At 41.9% G+C, this 24144-nt stretch overlaps 1 protein-coding gene across 1 annotated transcript in view; it reads right to left on the bottom strand.

Moving 5' to 3' along the window:
* Nucleotides 1-9391: 9391 nt before the first annotated feature.
* pou2af1 (POU class 2 homeobox associating factor 1) overlaps nucleotides 9392-24144 on the bottom strand; it is a gene marked incomplete at its 5' end in the record, with an annotated part of 23949 nt that continues 9196 nt past the window's right edge. Inside the window, 4 exons of the mRNA XM_080429196.1 lie at nucleotides 9392-10726; nucleotides 11609-11892; nucleotides 12495-12537; nucleotides 22950-23077. Coding sequence (XP_080285322.1) covers nucleotides 10289-10726; nucleotides 11609-11892; nucleotides 12495-12537; nucleotides 22950-23077 — 893 coding nt within the window. The 3' untranslated portion in view covers nucleotides 9392-10288. The remainder of the gene's footprint in view (nucleotides 10727-11608; nucleotides 11893-12494; nucleotides 12538-22949; nucleotides 23078-24144) is intronic.

Raw genomic sequence — 24144 nt, 5'->3', positions numbered from 1 at the left:
GAGTAACATCATTATAAATTAAAAGGACAAATAAATAGACATGATAAATAAAATGTTCATTATTGAAATGGTTATTCTAAAACATCATGTGATCATGAAAGGACACACACACACTGCAAAGATATAGCATGAAGTCAATGATTAAACGTCTGCTTGGTGAAAGAATGTCATGTTCTCAGTATTGATTCAGATTCCTGACACCCATCCAATTAAGGCCATGGCCTTAATTGGATCCGTGATGTAGGCCTGATGGCGAGTGCGGACTGTGGAACAATTGTAATGAAACCTTCCATTCAGAAGAACAATAATAACAACAAATATAATATTTCACATCATTTAAAATAATACAAGACAAGCCAAAAATCTATTTGAAAATATATTTCGACCCTGGAAATACATTTGCACATACATTTTAGACGCAGGAGGCCACTTTTGTCCTATGTAGGCCTGCACATTTCATATTTTCTATTCTTAACCACTTAAACCCCAGCATCGGTATTGTGGGGAAAGCTTTTGCTGAAAATAGCAGATCGATAATAAAAAAAAAAGAAAATAGCAGATCGACAAGCTCACAACACGATGCGCTGCTTCGAATTGTGAGCTTGTCGATCAGCTATTTTCAGTGAAAGCTTTCCCCTTATGAGGTTTAAGTGGTTAAACGTTTTACATGTATTTTCGCTGGCAATGGGACAGTGTCAGGTTAATGGACGAAGGTCATTTACGACCAGCTCCTTTGGCCCATTTCTGTTCCCTTTTAACTGCACTAATACCTCATGTGACATGTCCACATTCAAATAAATGTGAACAAGTCATAAATCTGAGAAATGGACAACTCCGTTTGCCTGAATATTTGTGTCACCTGTTTGCATATAAGCCTATTGGGCTTGCACAATAGGCAATCCTGTTTGTTTCTGAGCATGGATTTATTATAGTTTTAAAGTGGGCTATGTAAGACAGTCTGGTCGATCTGTCGGTCTGTCAAACAGTAGACTACTCAAGGTTTCAAAGTTCAAGGTTGTTATTGTCATAGATGTATTTTATTGTTTTTTATATTTGCATATAGATATGCAAATATCAAAATCAATAAAATACATCTATGAAAGTCTTGATCCATGGCTATTATTGCAGCCAGCTTGTCACAAATATAGTTGCTGCAACATTGCAGGCAGTGAAATTATTACTTCATCAGATATGTTTGGGGATGTACTTGTATATCAAGACGCCTCATGCTACAGAAACACTGATAGAGGCTCCTGACCTATGGGCCACGGGTCTGGAGCTGTTGGTTCCCAAGGCTACTTACTCTGTACTCTTTACTGTGCTTCTCAGCTCAGTCTCAATAAAGAATAATTGAATCTGAGTGCATTTTTAGACATAAAGCTACCACCCTCCCAGGGAGCAATGAGGAGTTGGATTATACTACTTTTTGAAATGTTGTTTGGATTATCTAATCGTCTGTAGACCTCTGATCTAAAGGTCAGAGGTCAAAAGTCAGAGTGGGAAAGTTGTTCGGTATGAGGAGACGCATTATGTGTATTGAAGTTTCATGGCAATAGCTCAAACAGGGCATGAGTTATATGTTCAAAGTTTGCATTTTCAATAGATTGCTATAGCGCCTCCCTTTGGCCAATGGTTGTGGTTTTCGTCTCTTCGCCATTTGACAAAGCCCTCTACCATATTGCAGAGTTTCGCATAAACCGACTGCATGGTTAGGCTAATACAGCGATTATGCGTAAAACGGTGGAAGAATAATAAAACCTACAATCAAACCTACAAAATAACAAATGGGGACCACAGCCCTACGGGCTTGGCCCCCTAACAAAAGGGGACCACGGAACTATGTGCTTGGCCCCCTAACAAAAGGGGACCACGGCAATATGTGCTTGGCCCCCTAACAAAAGGGGACCACAGCCCTACGGGCTTGGCCCCCTAACAAAAGGGGACCACGGCAATATGTGCTTGCCCCCCTAAAAATGTGGGGATGGGTTCCCTGATTGGGCCAAACCTGACTGAAGCCCACCAATCCTCAAAGCTCAGATCAACTCAAGCAGCAAACCTTCACCATGACTTGGTGAATGTTCGCTGTTTAAGTGATACTGTAAAGGCCCGTTCATAGTCCCTAGATGGGTCTAAAACGTGCGTCAGGGGGTGAGGGATTCCGTCCGTTCTTTACAGACGCATGCATAGTCGCTGACGTTAAATCCGTAGGAATTATAACGTTGGGCGTCGTACACCTATTAATCCACTAGATGGCAGCTGCGAGGTTTTAAATGTTGTGAAAAGTGTTGCCATGTCCGCTTATTATAAGCGACTTTGGGCTTATTTTTCTGTAAAGTTGCTTGTAAACAAACATTGGTGGTTGCGGTTTTATTTGGGCTTGTTTCTAAAGTGTAGTTGCTTATTTGGGCCAATTATTATTTAAACCAGTGATTCTCAAATAGATATTGTAGATCTGCTATTTTCATGTGATGTGGCCTAGTCGATTATTTTGGGCTTGTTTTCATAGACCTGGTTGCTTATTTCTCTCACAAAACCTGGCAACAGCGCTAAAATGGACGCCAAAACAACGCAATAAAAGACACAAACTATAGTCCACAAACTAGACAAAAACAATGGTTGTCTACAAAACGTGAGTTTCGACCCATACTGCACTGTGCTATATTATTTGTGTGTGTGTGTGTGTGTGTGTTTAGGGAATGGCTGGCTGGGTTCATTTCGTCACAGTAATTAAGTACATTTACTCAAGTACTTCCACCACCAACGTGGGTCTTTTTGTGGAGAAAGAGTGCCCAAGGAAAACTTTTTTTCCCTGATATACTGCCAACGGTTTCCACTGGTACTACAGGCAACGTACAAACGAACGTACGTCGGCCTGACGGTGAATGTTGATCGCACGGACGGAAATCCTGGAGCCGTAAGTGACGGAGGGGGAGACAAAAACGACAACGCAAGGAGCGCTGGCGCTGGTTACATATCCTTACGTCCGACTATGAATGATACTTAAGTCTTACAGTATCTGGCGGTTTAAAACAGAAAAGGTAAGTGCTGCCTGGGTTCAATCACAGTGGCTCAAAACAGGTGCTCTTCAGTGGAACAGGTATACATAGAATCAAAGAAACCCAAAGTTCTGCTTGTGGTGAGGCAGACTATAGGGAAAAAATACTGAGTCTTCAGGTGAAAAAAATATATATCGATTTATTTTAAAGATGAGCAAGGCAACAGCTGGCGGCGGTTTGATTCTCACGACCTTGGACATCTATAGCCACATTTTGTAAAGATTTCTTCAAATAGCTGCAAGGCTTTGAAGGAGACATCTTGGGTATATGAGACTGGTTCCTCCTAACTGTAACCACAACAGTTAACAGTTGAAGACACACACTTAACCACCTATCAGCTCCTCGCTACTATAAACAAACCTCCACGGAACTCTGTCTCCCTGTTTACCTCCAGGGTCAGTAATGCTGTGATGGCAAGATGTTGAACAAGAAAGTACATGGGGATGGGGGAGGGCTATCTCTGACAGGTGGTGATGTGTGTGTGTGTGTGTGTGTGTGTGTGAGGGGGGGGGGTCTGTCTACAGTTCAGGTCCTTGTGGACCACTTGTTGCCTCATTTGGTCTAATCTGTTCTTGGTCTTTCTCCATTCATCAAAACACTGTCTAAATCTTGGGTTTCACTCTCAGAAAAGATAAGCCAGAGAGGCTATCCCCACACATTAAATATCTACTGTTTTGCATGTTATCATTATTACATTTGGCTAACACTAGCCAGCTCTTTTCTTAGCTCAGACAGAAGTGTAGAGAAACAGAAAACTGAAGGCAAACAGGGATTTCATATCACACAGTGTTGTTGCCAAAAAATGTCCAATCCATGAGTGATAGAGTGTTTTACACAGGTCAAAAGTCTGCCAAGTGTGCTGAATATAATAAGGTAGGCTGCTCATCCATGCCAAATACTATTACGTCTACGTGTCAAAGTCAAGCACTGAGTGATCAGGGTGTGTGCTGTGTGCAACAATCTTGCATGCTACTCGTGTCAAGGGGAGCTGCTAAGCAAGCAATTGTGGAAATCCCCTGTGCAAAAGATGAGATGAGATCTACACTTTTAGTTTCAAACAATACTTGCACTGCACACAAGGCTTAAGAGGTGTCTTTCTGCCCTAGGTGCATGACACTGCCAGTAAGGCTTGCTGTGGATTTGTTTTCTTGGTAAACCACTTGAGCCCTAAACTGTAAACGGTAAACTTTAATCTATAATGACATTCTCAAAACAGGGGCATCAGGGTTAAAGTAGTTAAATGGGAAGTACACTATCAAATCCTGAGAGTTCATTTATAGCAAGTTGCATATTGAATTTAGCAAAGTTTTAAAAGCTTTACAGTTGTTTGTACTTCAAGTATCAGTATGTCACACTACGTAGTTATTGACAATAATGATAATACTTTGAGTAGGCCCATCTTCATGCTAATCTCTATTATTGGAAAAGAATGAAGGAAAACAAATAAGCATGACACGTTGATACACAACCTAAGACTTGTTGGATGAATGCACCACGTAGCAACATGCCAGAGCTTTCAAACACACTCACGCACGCACGCACGCACGCACACACACACACACACACACACACACACACACACACACACAATGTTTCTGTTGTGGCTTGTTACATTTTCAATCCACGACACTGATTGTTCTCATATCCACAAGGTATCCCACCATATTTCACAAGATGTGATTCATTAAAATGTAACCCATTCCATCTGTTGAGGGCGTTTCTTGAATAAATACAAGTCAGTATTGACCAACTCATAATTTCTTTGTAAAAGGTCACCACACCTATAAATCAGATAGCACCAATCAATCTGCAAGTCATACAGTGGCAAAGTTTGCAGACCCAAAACCTGGAAATGAGTTAGCATTTTGCAATTCATGATTCTTTCTCTTTTTAAATGGGTTTTTGGTTAAATGCCTGAAATAAGGTCTGCGGTTAACACAGGCTTAAGGGATTGTAATTATTTGTTCTAGTCAAAAAAGTCAGCCAAAACATGTATTTTGTTCTATAGCATAAAATTCACTCTGCAACTTCTAACCACACATAGTTTAACGTTTTTATTTAAGAAATGGGTAGAAGATGAACCTGTATGGAATAAAAGGAATGGAGGGGATGAAGGGGAGAGGATGAAGAGGGTGAGGGGATATAGGAGGAGGGAGAGAGGGAGAGCAGTGGTGAGGAAGAGGGGAGACGAGGGGTGAAAGGATGTTAAGCGATGAAGGGTGAGGGAAAGGAGTGAGGGAGGAAGGAGTGAGGGAGGAAGGAAGGGGAGAGGGGTGGGGGAGAGGATGAAAGGATGAAGATGAGAGGAAGGGAGGAGGGGAGGGCATGACAATCGCAAACCGAACACCACATTAGGCAAAAGTTTGTTGTTATGAAGCCAGTATTGAATTTATTTTGAGTATTTGGATTTTTTGAGTATTTTCTGTCTTCTGATTCATGTATTTTCATTTTCAATTAAATGAGTGTAATTCTGTGTGTTTTTCTTTTTACCAGTTTTGTTTGCCATCATTATAAAAGTTTATTTAAACATTATTAATAATCCGTCAATGACAATATAATTAGTGTGGACAGGGGCACAGAATATATTTCCTATATTTCCATCTGTCAATCTGTTAAAGGACGACTTCACCCATTTTAAATCTTCATATAACTGGTCCTCATTAATGCTCATGATAATAGGGTTTCTAAACTCTGAGACAGCTAAAGACTTATTTACAAAGGGACAGATGCAAGAGTTTTAAACTTGGGAATGCAATAGAGAAGGCACACAAAATCATCATTTCCCGAATCATGAACAATGTAGGCCACAGGAGCAAAAGGCAGAAAGCTTCAATTCGCTGTATAAGGTAGGTCTCATTTACCTATTTATTTGACTGATTGTTTGACACGTGCTTAATTTAGTTGCAAAGCTGTGTTACCGACATGACATGTTGCTACATATGCAGCTGAAGTTTGATGTAATTTTACTTAATAGGCTATATGGTCTGGTGCCCCATCGGTCCAAAAATAGATCAATCATATTGACATGTTTGTGGTAGAAGAACTGTGATTGATGTGTCATGCATATTGTTTTACATTCCATTACTTGGCCATATTGAATTGTCACACGGACGTCTTATTGCCATACAGTTGGCCTTACCATCAATACGATTTTATGCCTCTCATGTAAAAATGTTGCCCCCCCTTGCAGAAGCTAACATTCTCTATACTGTAACAGTAAATTCGAACCATTTTCATCCCCTCGTACCATGCCCCCAGACCCCCATACAGGGGCACCGTTTGTTATACAATAAACAATGCTAGAAACGCCCCTGCTCAGGGGGTGTTTGAGGATAATTTTCCCTATGCAATGCGCTCTCTCTCTCTCTCTCTCTCTCTCTCTCTCTCTCTCTCTCTCTCTCTCTCTCTATCTCTCTCTCTCTCTCTCTCTCTGAAGGGCCACAGGTCTTAACATGCCCAGCCCTTTCAGTGATAACACTAGTAGCTTTGAAGCTGTACTAGAGAACTTCACTGTTTGTTTCCCTTTCTCCAGGAGTGGTTAAACAGAACATAAATCATTAGAATTATTTAGAACCACCACTTTTTGATTTATTGTTCAAATATTTACAAACAAATCACCTCCGTTAATTTAAATGACCTGTAACTAATACGCTGCCGTAATCTTTCACAATAATTTTGAATATTAAGAGTATTATTAGTCAGATAACGTGGAAGTATAACTACTTTAATGCAGCACATGAATTATATTTTTGGCTGTTATAAAGTATTGTTTAATTAATTTGAGACAGTGATGAATTATGTTGATGGAACCAGACAAAAACAAGTAGGTATCTTTTAAAGATACATAAAAGATTTATGTCCTGTTTAACCAAAAATGTTAATTGAAAGATTTAGGTATTGTGGGTAGACTCTTAAATCTCATCATATTTGCCAGAGATGCATATTTCAACACAGCACCTTGCCTTGGTAGAATCCAAACAACAAGTCTACCTTTCATAGATGTTAGCGATAAAGCTCACTGACTGTATCGTATGGCATAATGCCCCCTTCCCCCCTCACTCACACACACACACACACACACACACACACACACACACACACACACACACACACACACACACACACACACACACACACACACACACACACACACACACACACACACACACACACACACACACACACACTCTTGGCACACATTGTAGTGTGGGTTTTCCCCCACATATCTCCCAAAAAAACAGTTAGGTAGACTGGTCTCTGTGCTCTGTTTACATTAATTCATCCTTGTTTTTGCCACAGCACAACATGAAAACAAGCAAATATAATTTGTAGCATATTTCAACAAGGCAATACAAACTTATTTTCAAAACATTAAACATTAAGACACAGGGCATACACAAGATTAAAGACAAGATGAAAGGACATTTATCTTCTTAATACAGAAGAATACAGAAACAAGAATGAATTGTAAAGTGCCTTTGATAAAGGCGCTATATAAATGTACCATTTAGAAGATATTATTAAAAACCTTAGTAAAAGGCAGCAGCTTACACATATTATCTGTACTCATCTTGTCTACAATCATTTTTGTGTCAAAGATAACTAAATTGGAGTATAAAATAAGTACATGCCTATTTAATAAAACTGATGTGTAGAAGCAAAAACACTATTATTTACAAAAAAAGTTTTGGATGAAATCAGAGATTTAAAATGACAAAGACATAGTCAAGATCATTTAGTTATGTAGTGCATTCAGTGTTTGAGGGGCAAACTACACTACATCTCGCTGCATGTCTCACTACGTGTGTTACAACATCTCACTACATGTCTCACTGTATGTATCACTACTACATATTACTACATCTTACTACATCTCACTACCTGACTCACTACATCTCACTACATCTCACTACAACTCTCAAAATGTTTCACTACATCTTACTTTTTTAGGATAAATTGGTTTATGAGCAGTCAACATTCAATGTATCAAAGAGAATCTAAATGGTGGAAAATCTAGTCAGAGGGACTTTAGAAGTTGTTGAGGGAAATTTGTAGAGTGGGTATAGATGGAAGTCTGTGTCATGTCAATTCTAATTCTAAAATTCTAAAAATTGGACTCACAGCATAGGAATTATTTCAAAGTTAATTCTTACTTTTAATTATAGCCCCCTTCAGGACAATTGGAGTGATATTGGTTATTGGATATTGTTGTTTTATCTTGTGTTCTGTGACATCTAACCTATCATCTAACCTCATCTCTTCTCAAGTAACTCATGGACTCTGCCAAAAAAAACATTTTAACAGTCCTGCATCACCAGCTTTTTTAAACCTTCACCACATGAGAGAGAAAGCATTCGAAAAGGAATCTAATTGTGTTGTATTGTGAAATACCTAATTCTGGTCTGCTTGGTCTTAATAGTCTCTGAAATGAGGGTGCCAGACATCCTGGCCCGGAGGCGCCTAGTTTTCACGAGAATACTTGGCAGGGTTGGCGGCACATACTATTGCCCTCCCTAGGCACACGAAAGACATGTTTGAGCAACACCTTTTGGCCTGTGATACATTGAGTTTGAGGCATATTCTGCATCTGAAATGCAAGACTCTTCTGTGACATTACATGTTTGATCATTGTGTTTAGAGCAAAGTGAAGTGTTCAGGGAAGGTGGTGCAGAGAGGTGTAGGTGAACAGCGATGGACATCAGAGCAAACAACATTGCCTGTCTGTAGCAGTAGTCTTCTCGACTGGAGTACCATGATGCAATGCAATCACAGGCACAGGTGTCTTTGGGCAGTTTATGTTGCTTTTCAAAAATGCAGATAGTATAGAGACAGGAAACCAAGATCAATGAGAAAGAAACACATGCAACACAGCTTTCCCATCAGCATCAAACCTAGGAGTTGCGCTTTGGTGGTCAACATACTATCCATTCATCTACCAGCACACACCACAGAGTCTTCAAGTTATCTGAAAGATCTTCTTCTTCTTTTTTTCCCCAATCACAGGGCAGCTCAATGTTTAAAATGTATTGAAAGATGGATTCAAAAGATTTGGGTACTTATTCATCTTAAAACTAACAAGGACTGCCTGAAGACTGTAAAGACAAATCAAGCTAATGGTAGGGTTTCCTCGACCAAAAAAAATATTTTGGAATTTGATTAAGATAGCAGATATTAATTTTATTCAAAGAACAATTTCATTTGCATGAAAGAAAAGGGACAATAATAACTGGACCCTGGCATTATATGAAAATATTAAAAGGAACACATATATACAGTATATCACACACCACATACACAGTATATATGTGTGTGCGTGCGTGCGTCCGTGTGTGCGTGCGTGTGTGAGACATAGCACAAAAGGTTGCGCAAAGAGCATCCTCTGTGTCAGCATTGGACACGAAAGGTTCCTGACCAAGCATGAAAATATAATGAGCTGGGAATGATTCCACAATTCCTCACATGTTTCCAAGTGTTGTAGGGCCTGACGGATGAAATGCAGGACAGGTCACCTGGCTGTCAGTTTTAGCCTGTGGGGAAGGGTCCCTTTGCTGCTGAGAGCCAAGGACATGTGAGTCTCAAGGGCCAGCTACTGTATGGCTGTAAGCTTAGCTGATACCAGGTCCAGTGAAAGAACTGTTGTATAACACTGAAGTAAAATACAAAATGCATGACCAATACAAATGGTAACTTCACCCATGAGAAAAGGGCAGGGAATTATCACTGAATAATACTGATGGCAGAGGAAAAAACCCAGACACCTCTGAGACTGGCTGTGACATTCCATCCTGATCTCCAAGAATTTAGTATACATTGCACGGATCCAGTGCACGTCATTCCGTGCATAGTTGCCTAGAAACCCCGAAAATCCGTGCATATGTACAGCGAGTCCCACGGTGGGCGTAACCAATTGCAACCCGGAAAAACCCGGAAGCAGAGCAGTCCCCACAACAAAATGTACGATTCTGTGCCTATCGGTACGTAACTCAAACAGCGCTGAGTAGGCTCAAGGGAACGTCGCAACGTTCGGGACGACAACTCGCTCGCTTTAGCTCACTCTGTGGTCCCTTACGTGGCGACAGTTCCCTTGAGACTGCGCGCCTCCGAAATGGTTTAGTCACAATGGGGGAGATGCAAGGCGGCTATGCACGGATTTTCGGGTTTTCCAGTTGTCTATGCACGGAATTTGAAAAACGTTCAATGACAACGTTTCCTCTGGCGATCGGGTTGGACATTCAGACGTTCAGTGTGAACAGAGTGGTGTTGTACGCGTCTTCAGCCTCCTCTTCACATTCTGCAGGTGTATCTTCTAGAAGCCTCTCCAGCGGGTTTGGAGATTCTGGTTCAACCACATGGTCCTCGTCCAATGGGGATGGGGCGTCCAAGGCGTCCAGGGTCTGGGGTTGGGGTTCAGCATTCAGCTGCTGATCTGGAGGCTGTGGGGGGAGTTCCATGGGCTGGGATTGTGACTCCAGCTGAGGGATCATGGTGGTCAAAGGCGTGTGCAGAGGCATGTGAACCAGGGGTGATGCAGGCAGCGTGGTTGAGCATGTGGTAAACTGGACACCAGAGCTGCAGGGCATGGCGGGGATGGTGGTGAGGGGTTGTGCCCAGGGGACGTAGGCCAGGCCTGAGTCATGGAGGTCAACCTGGGGGGTGGTGCTGGCTATGGTCTACAAAAATGATTGATGACAATTCAAGTTGTTATCAATATGTATCAATTGATATAATGTATATCATCCTCTCTGTCTCTGTCTCTGTCTCTGTCTGTCTCTCTCTCTCTCTCTCTCTCTCTCTCTCTCTCTCTCTCTCTCTCTCTCTCTCTCTCTCTCTCTCTCTCTCTCTCTCTCTCTCTCATATCAACATAGGTACTGTATTACCTCCTAGCAACATGCAACATGCTGAGTTTGCTACATTACATCTTTCTTTTTAAATAGAGTTTCTTCATTAGTAACAGAGTTATGTTGGCCACTTTTCAGAATGGGAAAAGGTTAAAATTTAATTGTAATTTAGGCATATTTGCTTAATTCGTTCAGACGGTAAAGTGCACAGAGATAGGAAACTGAGTTCAGAGAGGCAGCAGGTCTCATGACACTTGGATACAGCCAAAATCAAACTGGGAATGATGTGAATATGTGACTGACCTCAGTGAGGTACCGTCCAGCACCCCTATTCATTTCTCTAGCACCTTGCTAGTCTCTCATCCTGACATTGTACAAGCTCTCCTTTTTACTGCTGTCTGCTTGTAATTACGTATAGGAAGGAACCCACGCTAAAGGTGCATTCAAACCGGCCAAGTTGATTTTTCTTTTTAACTCAAGCGATTTTCATCAAAGCAAGTGAGAGCCAGTAGGCCTATGAGTGTGTTGGGGGTGTTTCAAGTGAAAATTTGGGAACACAACGGAACGACACATTTCCCACAATTCAAGCAATGTGATTATTTTCTGTCCGTTGTGTATGCACCTTTACTCTGCACTTTTTGTAAGTCACTCGGGATAAGACCATCAGCTGAATTTGTAACATGTACAAATATAACTGCAAGTTATTTCTCTCACCCCAAAGTTAGTAATCAGCGGTGCATGTGTGTAGGTCAACATGGCGGGAGGTCCAACCACCGTATAGCTGGGGCAGAGAGTCTGCATGTACATGTCTGCTGTGAGGGTGGTGGTCGGATAGGTCAGGCTCTGAGTGGAGGACAGATCCACCTGGGTGTAGTCAGAGGTGGGCCATGGCGCCAAGGCAGACTGGCCTCTCCATCCTGAACTCTGCAGCCCTCCATTACTGCTGGAGTTGGAAGCATCAAGCAAAGTGCCTCTGGCTGCCTCTAAGCCAAAAATACCTGCATGAGAAGGATAATTTAGTATCAAGTAGAAGGTAGGCTACTTATTAAAAATCAATGTGTCCTGTTACTTAGTTTTGGTTAAGTGAAATGGCTTTATTCATGTTACCTTTTGAAGTGAACGTACCCAGAGGGAATTAAGAAAAAATTCCAGTTATCTCTTTATGTCTGCATGTCTATGTGTCTGTATGTCTGTATATGACTGTCCTTTGCCTAAATCAATTGGGTGAGAAGAAGTAACATACGTAACACATTTTTCTGCTTTGTTCACACTGATTGTAATGAATTTGAGACATGTTATGACAGGGAATGGAGAGAGCAAATAGAAGAAAATGAAATTCCCATCACAGAAGCAACAGCTAAAGATGATTGACAATATTTGAACTACATGGCCACATTGGCCAGGTGGCTCTACAATCTAAAGTTCTAGCAAAGTTCAACATCACTGTAAAGGTATTGAAAGGTTATTTAAAAGACGATAGTGATTTTGTGAACCTTAGCACCACAGGCAGGTTGGCCCAAAGGTGCTGATATATAGGGTGACAGAGTGTAACAGGTCTGCGATGCCGTTTACATTGGCAGCAGATGAAAGAATTACTTACTGGCATGTGAATATGATGGTTGGTTGTTTGGTGCAGCGACAGCCTGGAGACAGAGACGACATCAATGAAAGACGTGAGTGACGAGTGTAAAGAACAGGTGATAAAAACATAATCACATGTTGGTTGAGAGGAAAGTGTTGGCATGTAAATATGTAATATTTACAGTTAGACTGATAAAGCCCAGGTGTGCGTCACAGGTGACTCTAAAGTGTGTGTGTGTGTGTGTGTGTGTGTGTGTGTGTGTGTGTGTGTGTGTGTGTGTGTGTGTGTGTGTGTGTGTGTGTGTGTGTGTGTGTGTGTGTGTGTGTGTGTGTGTGTTTTACTATCCATAAGGGGATCAAAAATCCTCAGAAGGAGGTAATACAGTACCTCGATGAATATCGAGGTACTGTGAATCTGTCTGTCTGTGCGCAGCTAATCTCCCAAACTCTGGACCGATCACCTCGTCAGACTTTGCATGCACATGCCCACTAGTACGAGGAAGACACTCAACGTAGGTTTTTCAAATAATAATAATAATAATAATAATAAACTTTATTTGTATAGCACCTTTCATGACATGAAATGCAGCTCAAAGTGCTTTACAGAGCAAGGATACAATTACAGTTAGAACCAATTTAACAATAAAGCAAACAAAAATAAAATAAAATAAAATAAAAGCAGTAAAATGCAGTAAAATGCAGTGGCCCTCGCCACTACACAACTACAACACAAATGGATATAACTTAAATGTAGTGGCCACTGTCCTCTACAACACAGCTAAAGAAATATCCACACTTCACACAATTGCCAATATTACATGTGTACCTTGTGTACCTTAGTAATATATCTTCACACAATTGTCAATATTACACCTTAGTAATATATTTTCACTTAGTAATATTACACCTTAGTAATATATTTTCACCATGTTTACCACGTGTGGACTAGCCCAGGGGATCTGCTAACTTATCACATCCAAACCACACACCGTACACCCCTGAGAATGATATCGGGGTTATACAAGATATATAGAATAAACATAGACAAAAGGATCTGCCCTGGAGGGTCCACAACGTGTCGACGTGCTAAAATTAAAATAAAATAAAATAAAAGCAGTAAAATGCAGTAAAATGCAGTGGCCCTCGCCACAACACAACTACAACACACACAATTGCCAATATTACATGTGTACCTTGTGTACCTTAGTAATATATCTTCACACAATTGTCAATATTACACCTTAGTAATATATTTTCACTTAGTAATATTACACCTTAGTAATATATTTTCACCATGTTTACCACGTGTGGACTAGCCCAGGGGATCTGCTAACTTATCACATCCAAACCACACACCGTACACCCCTGAGAATGATATCGGGGTTATACAAGATATATAGAATAAACATAGACAAAAGGATCTGCCCTGGAGGGTCCACCACGTGTCGACGTGCCCCAGAGGATAATTCACTAAATCCTCCGGATGGAGTTATCAGACTCTTGTCTTTTAACTACCGTGACTTTCTCTTCCACTCACACAAAACAAAAGCAAAGGCATAAAACAACATTAAAATAGGGAATACAGTGAGGAATTAAAAATCAACCAAAGAATCAGCTAAAAGCAAGAGTGAAGTAATAGGTCTTGAGCTGTGCTTTAAAGCTATCGACAGAGGCTGCCTGTCTTAAGTGTAGTGGGAGTTTATTCCACACTGTCGGTCCGTAAAAGCAGAATGCTGCTTCACCGTATTTTTTATATGTCATTGTAGGCACCTCGAGCAGGTCAGCACTTGAAGACCTGAGGGCCCGGTTTGGAACATATCTCTCTAGGCAGTCGGAGAGGTAGGAAGGTGCCAGACCATTTAGAGCTTTATAAACTATTAAAAGAATTTTAAAATCAATCCTAAAAACAACCGGGAGCCAGTGTAGTGAAGCTAGAACTGGAGTGATATGTTCTCTCATCCTGGTTTTAGTTAAAATTCTGGCTGCCGCATTTTGAACAAGTTGTAATCTGTCAGTTGTTTTCTTTGGCAGGCCAGAGTAGAGTGCGTTGCAGTAATCAAGCCGAGAGAAAACAAAAGCGTGGATCAGCGTTTTTGCATCGTCTAACGACAGATAATCTCTAATTCGTGCAATATTTCTAAGATGAAAGAAAGCAATCTTGGTGACATGATTAATGTGTGTATTGAAATTCAATTCAGAATCGATAATCACCCCCAGGTTCTTTACTGTGGTGTTACTTTCTACAGCCAGGTTACCAAGTCTACTTGTTATTGATTCTCTCTGCTCACTGGAGCCAATTATGAGAACTTCTGTTTTATCCTCATTTAGCTTAAGAAAGTTCTCACTCATCCAGCATTTTATACTGGACAGACAGGTCAACAATGGGTCTAGAGCGCAGGGGTCGTCTGGAGCTACTGAAAGATACAGCTGGGTATCATCAGCATAGAAATGGAAGTTCACTCCGTGATCGGCGATGAGTTCTCCCAGCGGTAGTATATACAGGGAAAACAATAAGGGACCCAGAATTGAGCCCTGTGGAATACCAGAACAGATGTTGTGTTTGTCTGAGTCAAAGTTAGGCCTCATAGTGGTGCTATAACAGGCCGCTTTATATTTTGGCCTACAGTAGATAACTCTTGACCCGTAGGTCATCCTTAGTCATGATACAGCTGCCCATATACAGTAGATCACATCAATTTCCACATTGAGGGGCCTCTAAACACAGAGCCAAAAGCGTGGGGGGCATATAAGCCTACATGTGACCTGAATGAGCTTATATCATTTAACATCTCTATCCAATATTTGTTTTGTTTATATTTCCAACAAGCTGTAAATATTCAGAGCATTTATTTACATTCTAAGTTGTTATTTTTTCGTAGATTTTAAGAAGGAGAACTTTGTTTAAACTACAGTGTGTCTTCTCCAACCTGCTGACGTCACATCATATTACTTCCGCATTCTCAGCAGGTCCCACAGTTTAAACAAAGCCCTCATTCTTAAATCTACATATCGAAAAAAAATATCAAACTTAGTATCGAAATGCTCAAAATATTTCCATCTTGTCTGTCCATGCCACACTGGCATGGACCACCTGTAATCATGCCATGGATCATTAGTGGTCCCTGGACGACTACTTGAGAAGCAGTACACTAAATCAATGGTTCTCAACATTTACAGGCCGCGACCCCCCAAATAATCATATTTTAACTGGAGGCCCCCACCCTGACAAGCTCTTGGAATTGTAGGAGTTGGGGGCATTACATTTTGTTGCGAGGCGTTTCATAACTTGTGCCTCTTTTTCAGGTAATATTTCACAATTTGACCCATGTTTGAATGTTTGTTGATTACTTCTGATGCAAAATTGTGTACGTTTTATTATTTTTATTTTAGTGGCATTAAAAAGGTCTTAAAAGTTCTTAAATTGTCACTTTAGAAATGTGCAGATACACTACTGTATGTTGGTTTGTTTACTGTTGAGTGAGAAAACAATGTTGCACATTATGCAAATCATCTGGGGTCTCTCCCCCCCAAAAAAGATAAATCACTTGGGGACCCCCCTGGGGGTTCCGACCCACAGGATGAGAACCACGCCACTAAATGACCAGGTGACAAGATGCTTCAGTGTAGTCAGTTACTGGGAAGTCAGAGGGCAAGAAATTCCACAGAAATGGGAGAATCTCAAGAAGAAATCATTCATCTCAAGAAGGGGAGTCAGCCTGAGTCCTGAGGGCACGGCCCCACCACACTTTTATTTTACCTCTGTGGCGGAATCTGCCAATGCTTTGTCAATGCAAATGCGTGGATTCTTGGAAAAAATGTGCAAGACCAGGAATCCACGCATTTGCATTGACAAAGCATTGGCAGATTCCGCCCCAGAGGTAAAATAAAAGTGCGGTGGGGCCGTGCCCTGACTCCCCTTCTTGAGATTCTAACTCCTATTTCTGTGGAATTGGTTGAGAAACGGTGTTATAAAGCATTATGAGTATTTATGAGTTCTTATAACTATAATTATTCAGTGTTACTTATAAGCATGATTATGATGCATTGGGGGCACGGTGGCGCAGTCGGTAGCACTGTCGCCTCACGGCTAGAAGGTCCTGGGTTTGATTCCCGCCGGGGACGCTGTGGGCGCTGGGGGGCGTGTCTGGAGGCGTGTCCTCTCCTCCGCGTCATCAGTGCCCATACCTAGGGTAGGTACCATAGATATAGAAACCTAGATACCTCATTGGCCTCTGCAGTTCGTTGGAGCGACCTGTTTGGTATGGTGGCCACCATACGTGCTGTGATTGGCCAGTGTCCGTCCCCCCCGGAAATGGGGGGAACGGGCACTGGCCAATCACAGCGAGTCTTTTCCAGGACTTGTCAGAATCTAGTTGTCCCGCCCCCACCTGCCTCTCATTGGCCTACTGAACGCCCCCGGCCCCTTCTGTGACGCACGCGGAAATTTCCAGCTGTCCCCCAGGAACAAAATCTTCCTTGCCCAGGAAGCGGAAGCGCGTCCGCCGTGCCGACGCTTCAGAGCCAGAGGAGGCGTCTACCTTTATATGTCTATGGTAGGTACCTTCACAAAAAACATGCAGTAATCCTGGTCTCTATACTGCCTCCCCCTGGTCAGCCAGGGCGCCTGATGGAGGGGAAAGGAACTGGTTGGAATAACGCTATATGTCCAACTGGGGAAACTCCCCCCCATCAGGTGATAATGCCTCCTCATGCATTGAAGGAGGCATGAGCTCAGTTTTGGGCTCTCCCGAGGCTGGCAGAGCAGCGCCCAGGATTACATAGTTGGTAATTGGCACTGGGTGAAAAAATGGGTTACAAAAACTGTGGGATAAAAACATATATATATATATATATATATATATATATATATATATATATATATATATATATATATATATATATATCCCCATCCAACATGAAGGTTGATTCTTAGTCAGGTTTATATGGGCAACACAAATGCTACTGTACAAATATCACTGTTTGTTTGCAGAAATGTGATTTCCTTCCTCCCCACCAAATGATGTGCAAATTATCTTGTGAGTCATGTGATAATGACTGTCAAACAGGGCTTTGATTTTCTTTACTGTTTGTTTGCCTGTAATCGGTTCAAATAATGTGTGGGCCTACAGTATTTATTACAAAAACGACATAATACCATGAAGGCTACTTCCACCCTAACCCTAAATGAAGCATATAGCGTTAAGTTCATGCAGGACACGGAAGTCTTGCACGCCAAAGCTGTAATCAGCTGTCAGTCAGCTGATGTTGAACATCAGCTTTCTATTACCCATTCACAGCACTGCTGGTCATTACATCACACATTCATACTCCAATCACAACTCACGCATTAGCAAGGGGTTCCTTTAAATACGGCTTCGTATGGGGGATTTGCTTAGCATTCCCTATATGTTTAGCAGGCTGCTTCGACTAAATTCAGGGAATATCTCCCAAGAGTGGAGCTTTAACACCAAGCTTAACTGTATTCCATTTGTTGCAATAAATGTTTAAATCTACTTTGACGTGAGTGTTTCTGATTGAACTCCAAATAGGAATAGAGCGCACCTCAGCATAGAATGCTATCCCTGTGTGTGTGTGTGTGTGTGTGTGTGTGTGTGTGTGTGTGTGTGTGTGTGTGTGTGTGTGTGTGTGTGTGTGTGTGCGTGTGCGTGTCTGCGTACGTGCGTGCGTACGTGCGTGCGTGCGTGCCTGTCTGTCTTTCTGTCTGTCTGTCTGTCTGTCTGTGAGGGAGGAGGAGGGCATGGAATGTGTGTAAAGCTAAAGCTAACTAGGAGTGTGATAACATAGGCCTACTGTACAGAACTCTCCTGTATTTAATGAAGTAGCTCAGCCGCCTGTGGAATCATATTTTTTTCATATGCTGCACCCAAAATAAAACATCTCACATGATCATGAATTGAAAAGGGTTAATAAAGGATAATAGTAAAAGTACAAAACTTCCATCACGTTGTTTTGTTTTTTTTACACCACTTTCAAATGATTTCCTGTTTGAAGAAAATACTGCATGAACATGATAACATGACTTTTCTTATGTTTATTACTGTACTGTAATGAGGCTGCCCTGTTTGTCTGTTTGTATCTGTCTGTGTCAATGTATGTACGGCTGTACGGATGTATGGCTATATGTACGTGTATGTCTACAAATGTCCACCAGAGATTGCTGAAGCAGCTCAACTATGCACACCTCTAGGCTACCTTCGTGTATAAAGTTTAGAGCTAGCAACAAATGTCTCACAGCAAGCAGTTTAAGCCTAATTTATACTCTCAATTACTGTCTCGCCTTTTCTGCAACCAACACCATTGTGCGATGTAGAGTATAATACACAAACACGCAGAGAGATGGATGTGCACACCCACCTGATGTTCATGTGCATACACGTGTAATATATAATCTCCCTCTAAAAGACTCAAGCATGGCAAAGGTCCATGTAAAACTCTGTTTTCCTGTTTGTGAGCCCAACATGAATGGTGTTGAATGCATACTGAGCAGCCGAGCAGGGCAGAACCTGCACTGACACATTAGAAGGAACAAAGGTGGATCTGTATTGAGAAAAGGGGGGAAGCAGTGAAAGTTGCTGCCTGGTGTCAAGTTGCTGGGCACGTCAAGAGGTAACAGCATGCACTGCCAGAGGGTTTACAGAGGGAACTGTTAAGTGTCAGAGTTTTGACAGCATGTGGAGAGGCAACACGCGCTCGGCGCTCAACATTCAGTGCTCTCTTTTGAGCAATGATGGTTTTCTGTTTCATGAAGCATGATAATAATGATTAATGTGTCATAAACAACCTATAAGTTGGAGGTAGTCCCTTTTTAAACAAACCTACTGTTAAAGTTTACGGTTTGAGACCCATTTGCAGCAAAGCGGGTGCTGACTCTGAGGTCCTGGCTATAGTGGCAAATGCAAATGATGAAAATCTGTTGAAAATGTTGCATGTTTGCTTTGCATTGACATTATGTCTACTGTAAATACTCATGAACCTATGACTGCATAATGCTGTTAAGCTCATGTTATACCACTTAATTCCTCCCCATCATCACAGCTACTGCAGAGCAACTTACTCTCTGAATGTAAAATTTTTCCTGCAGCTGTGTGACCACATTCTCAATGTATCTCATCACGTCCCGACGTGGCCCCGGTTGTACCCATTGTACACGTTGTGAGTACTTATTGCAGTACCCATTATCACCCATTATCATATTGATGACATCAGGATCCATAGATGATTTGTGGTTTTATTGTCTAAGCCGGGCCGAGATGTCTTCGCCCGTGAGTGTGTGTGTGCATCCTCTGTCTGTCCGTCCGTCCGTCTTTCTGTCTGTCTGTGAACAGCTAATCTCCGGCCCCGCAACACAGATCGGTGTGAAACTGTGCACGCACACTCCCTGGAGGCCAGAGCAGAACCTCTGCCCACACATTTTTCACATTGACCAGGAGGCCAATTCTTTCAAAATAATATTTTTTTCTATTTTGTCCAAACATCACACCAATCGGTAAACATTATCTCTATAGCCATGTGATCAAGACGGATCTGACCGATTTGTCATATTCCATCGTGATTGGCCTAGATTGGCTTCCAAAGTTTGCAGAAGTGGCCCGTTTGAACAAAATGCCTCAAATCATAAAAGCATTCGAGTGCCGTGAAACATTACTGTCCCACAATAAGATACCTGCCCTGGCGGAAACCTGTACTCCGAGGAGCACATTTTTCTAGTTAGAGGTTCGGGCCGCTACGCAGGCCTCACATCTAGAATTCGGGTCGCTATGTGGCCCTCACACCTACATCGCCCATATATGGAGATATCTATATCTGTCAACTCTTGTGCCTTTTATGCCCTTACATGGATCATGTCATAAGCATATGCCCATATATTGGTTGGATCGGCGGTTCTGGACAACTGGATATCCAAACTACTCGACAGCAGGCACCGCACTCCCTCGAGTCCTTGCCGCTGCGCACACTAAGTTTGAAGTCGGTCGGTCCCATATATGCACATGACCATGGTTATGGCTGAATCAGAGTGATGTCAGAGATCCTCCCGCCTGCTGGCCGCCCTCCCATTGGCCGATTCTAATATAGGATAGACACTTTTAGAGATCCACAGATCCACCTTCTTCATACTGGGCACCGTACTCCCTCCGGTCCTTGGGGACACACACGGCAAGTTTTAAGGCTGTTTGGTTCTCGAGATATGCAAGGGACATACAGACGTGCGGGGACACACACACACAGATATTCCTTGCATTTATAGTTAGATGGGTAGTGCACTAAGTACTCTGACAACGGGTACTCTGACAACAGGTACAACGGGTACAGTGGGTATTGCGTAACCGTAGGGGCATGCTTTCCCAACGGAGATCGTTCCCAGCGGGCATCGTTCCCAGCGGGCATCGTTCCCAACGGGCGTTGGCCCAGTACTGTATTAGCAAAACACACAATATCCTACTGTAGTACTATATTTATTACGCAAGTACAAGTAAGATTACGTGTCACGTAAAAGTACAAAAGTAGCTTAGATTAATGCATCCACGTGAATCACATAGTATAGGTCTTAGACTGCAAGATTATCAACTAAAGACCTCAAGATACATCCAAATGGTGAACAGTATTCTATTGTATACAGAGTTTTCCTTGGTGCATTATATTATAAGGGCAGCACTTTGAGGTTTTTGACATGAGTGGCATTGCACCAGGAACAATGTAAAGGTCTTCCCAAGTACCAAAAACTGTCTCCTGTTGCCACAGAAATGTCTTTAGTGGATTAAAGGAGTGTTATCAATTACATTCTGCATCCCACATTTTTTCAAATGACACTTTATATCTTTCTTTCTCCCCACGGCTGCCCTTATCAGAATGAGATTAGTGTGCTGAGGGTGTGTGTGCGTGCGTGCGTGCGTGCGTGCGTGCGTGCGTGCGTGCGTGCGTGCGTGCGTGCGTGCGTGTGTGTGTGTGTGTGTGTGTGTGTGTGTGAGCGAGAGAGGGGGGGGTGTCGGGGTGTGTGTGTTGTCTGCCATGCCATGGCAGCGATAACTAATAGTCAAGTAGGAGGGGTCTTTGGCAAGGCTGAGTTGCTTTGCATAGGGCCCTGTGCCCAGCCCTGGAGCCATACACGGGAAAGCCTTCAACTGCCGTGGAAAAACACCTGCAATATGTAAGGACAACCCCCACCCCAATCCCCACCCCCTCCCCTTTTCCCGATCCCAGGCGCCTACAGTTCTTCAAGGGCTCTGCTGGAGACCATTCTCTCTCAGCTCCAGAATACTGAACTGAAACCTTGAACTCTCTCTCTCTCTCTCTCTCTCTCTCTCTCTCTCTCTCTCTCTCTCTCTCTCTCTCTCTCTCTCTCTCTCTCTCACTCACTCTCTCTATCACACAAGGAACTTCTAGAGACCCACTTTCAACTAAATCAAGACAATTCAAAGCTGTCAAAGTCCCCAAGACAGTTTTTAAGTTGCTTGATTCAGTATTTAGATATTTGATATTCATTTTATCAGACACACATAGATGAGGAGACCGTGTTTTTTCGATAACATTTTTCATTTATTTAATTATTTTATTTAATTATTTTATTTTCCAAAATAATAATTTAAAATAAATGAAAAAAGTAATTGAAAAGGATTAATTAGAAGGACAATATGAGTCACCAGAACCAAGGACGGGTGTTTCCGATGAATCTAACATGGTTAAAATGGAGTTTGAAGTTTATATCCTGTGGTCTAGTAGGACCACTATTGGTTGACAAGTGGTACTGCCTGAAAGTCAAAATTCAATTACTCCCCTGAGCAAGCAGGTTTGATCTATTGGGCTCAGTGGTAAAAAGTTCTGCACATGCACGGGGGGAACTGGGTTCGAATCACCAGTAGGGCATAAGAGTTACAAAGTGCAGCTTTAACCCTATTGTGTAGGCCTATACATGCCTAACTCTAACTCTTACATAAACTGACTGTCCACAATTGTCTCCAAAATGCATGAAATGTGTATTTCAAGAGCCTGTGACTGAGTGACGGATAAAGTGCTCTAAAAGTTAATGAGATATTGAAGAAAAAAGATGATCTTGCTGTGAGGAGGGGGCATTGTTTCATTGAGCCTACAGGGTGACCTGTCTCTGAGACACACCATTCCCCCAACCTCCAATAACACTTAACTATTAACTATAATGACATCAGTTACTTGTATAGCCTTTGCGTGACTTTGGCATGCATTACAATATGATTCGTCACTAGTCACCAGTGACTACATTGCTGTTCTACAGCTATATTCAAATTCCTGCTTCAACAACTCAGTTAATACCATTATAATTATGCTGTCCTGCCTTCTTGCACTGTTGGTATTGTCTCAACTGCTCATGTTTGTACTGTACCCTCATCTGAAAGTTTTCTCAGCTCACTGTGCCCTTACTTAAAGTAAAAGACAAGTATCAATGTATTGAATTAAGTTCCAGGTGTCATAGTTCCCTCACCACAGTAGGGGACGCTGTCCTAGCACTTTGTGGCTCCAGGCTCCTCTTACGCCGTAGCAGCTCTTTTACGGGGTCTCTGACTCGAACCCCCTGGTATGGCCTAGAGCCGGCCAGCACTGATGGCGTTGCTAGAGAGACCAGAGAGGGGGAAAATAAGCTTGGTACATGTGACTGAAAAAATGTGAATCCTCCACCCTGAAGCAGAACCTGACAGGTACTATGATGGATGCCATGGCGTGCAAATTTCGGTGCAAAACATAATCACAAAAGTCAAATCAGTGTGGAATGGAATGTCTGTATACTGTGTGTAAAAATTATTGCCTTTTGATATGGAATGAAAAAAGGAGTGATTGAATACTGTATAATTCTGAGGTTTTATGTCTTTTTTTAATGCATTTCTGCATTATTTGGACATGGTAGTGAGGAGTGACTGATAGGCGACACAGATCACAACAAAGATATCAAACACAAAAAAGATGGGGGAAATGGTTAGATTTCATACCTTGATAACAAACCAGATCTCTTATAATAGTTGTTTGCATCCTTTTCCCTGAACCTCAAATCTTGTAAACATATATATTTTTGTTATTGATATAATGAATGTCCCATGACCTCTTTTGTTTAGTTCCTTACTTTCTGTGTCCTGTGTTTGTTTGTCTTGCTAAATTTAAGGGGAAAAAATGAAAATATAAAGATATGCCAAAAACGCATACAGTCCAACATTAACTGTCTGAGTCACAATGGAGTCATTCCGCTGTGCTTCTTACAGAAAGTTAACAGATTGGTGTTCAGCAGAACCACATGACTGAAGCAGGGATTTGAACATTGTGCCCCGCCCTGCCCTAACCACTGTTACAGTGATCCTGCCATCCAGTGCAGATGGCACATGGCCTGTATGAGGGCTCATGGGGCGTGGCCAGGTCTTAATGCATTTGGACTGCAACTAACTAGCCATCCTTTCATAATGTTTTTTTTTACCTGATTAATATGTGTTTAATTTAGACCATAAAATCATAGTGAAATCATTAAATACAAAAATATGGGAAACAACAGACAGATATCTTGAAATTGTTTCTCAGCAGACAAAAACACAAATTAAATAATATGGAAGATAGTCAAGCAGTCACACTTTGATGAAATTGCATATAGCACAGAAATGATGCATCATTAAGCTGATTGTTCTTATTATTTTGTT

The sequence above is a fragment of the Gymnoscopelus braueri genome, assembly GCF_963280865.1.
Source record: "Gymnoscopelus braueri genome assembly, chromosome: 5".
NCBI lineage: Eukaryota > Metazoa > Chordata > Actinopteri > Myctophiformes > Myctophidae > Gymnoscopelus > Gymnoscopelus braueri.
The sequence above is the reverse complement of the archived record's forward strand: the minus strand, read 5'-3'. Positions and strand labels throughout refer to the sequence as shown.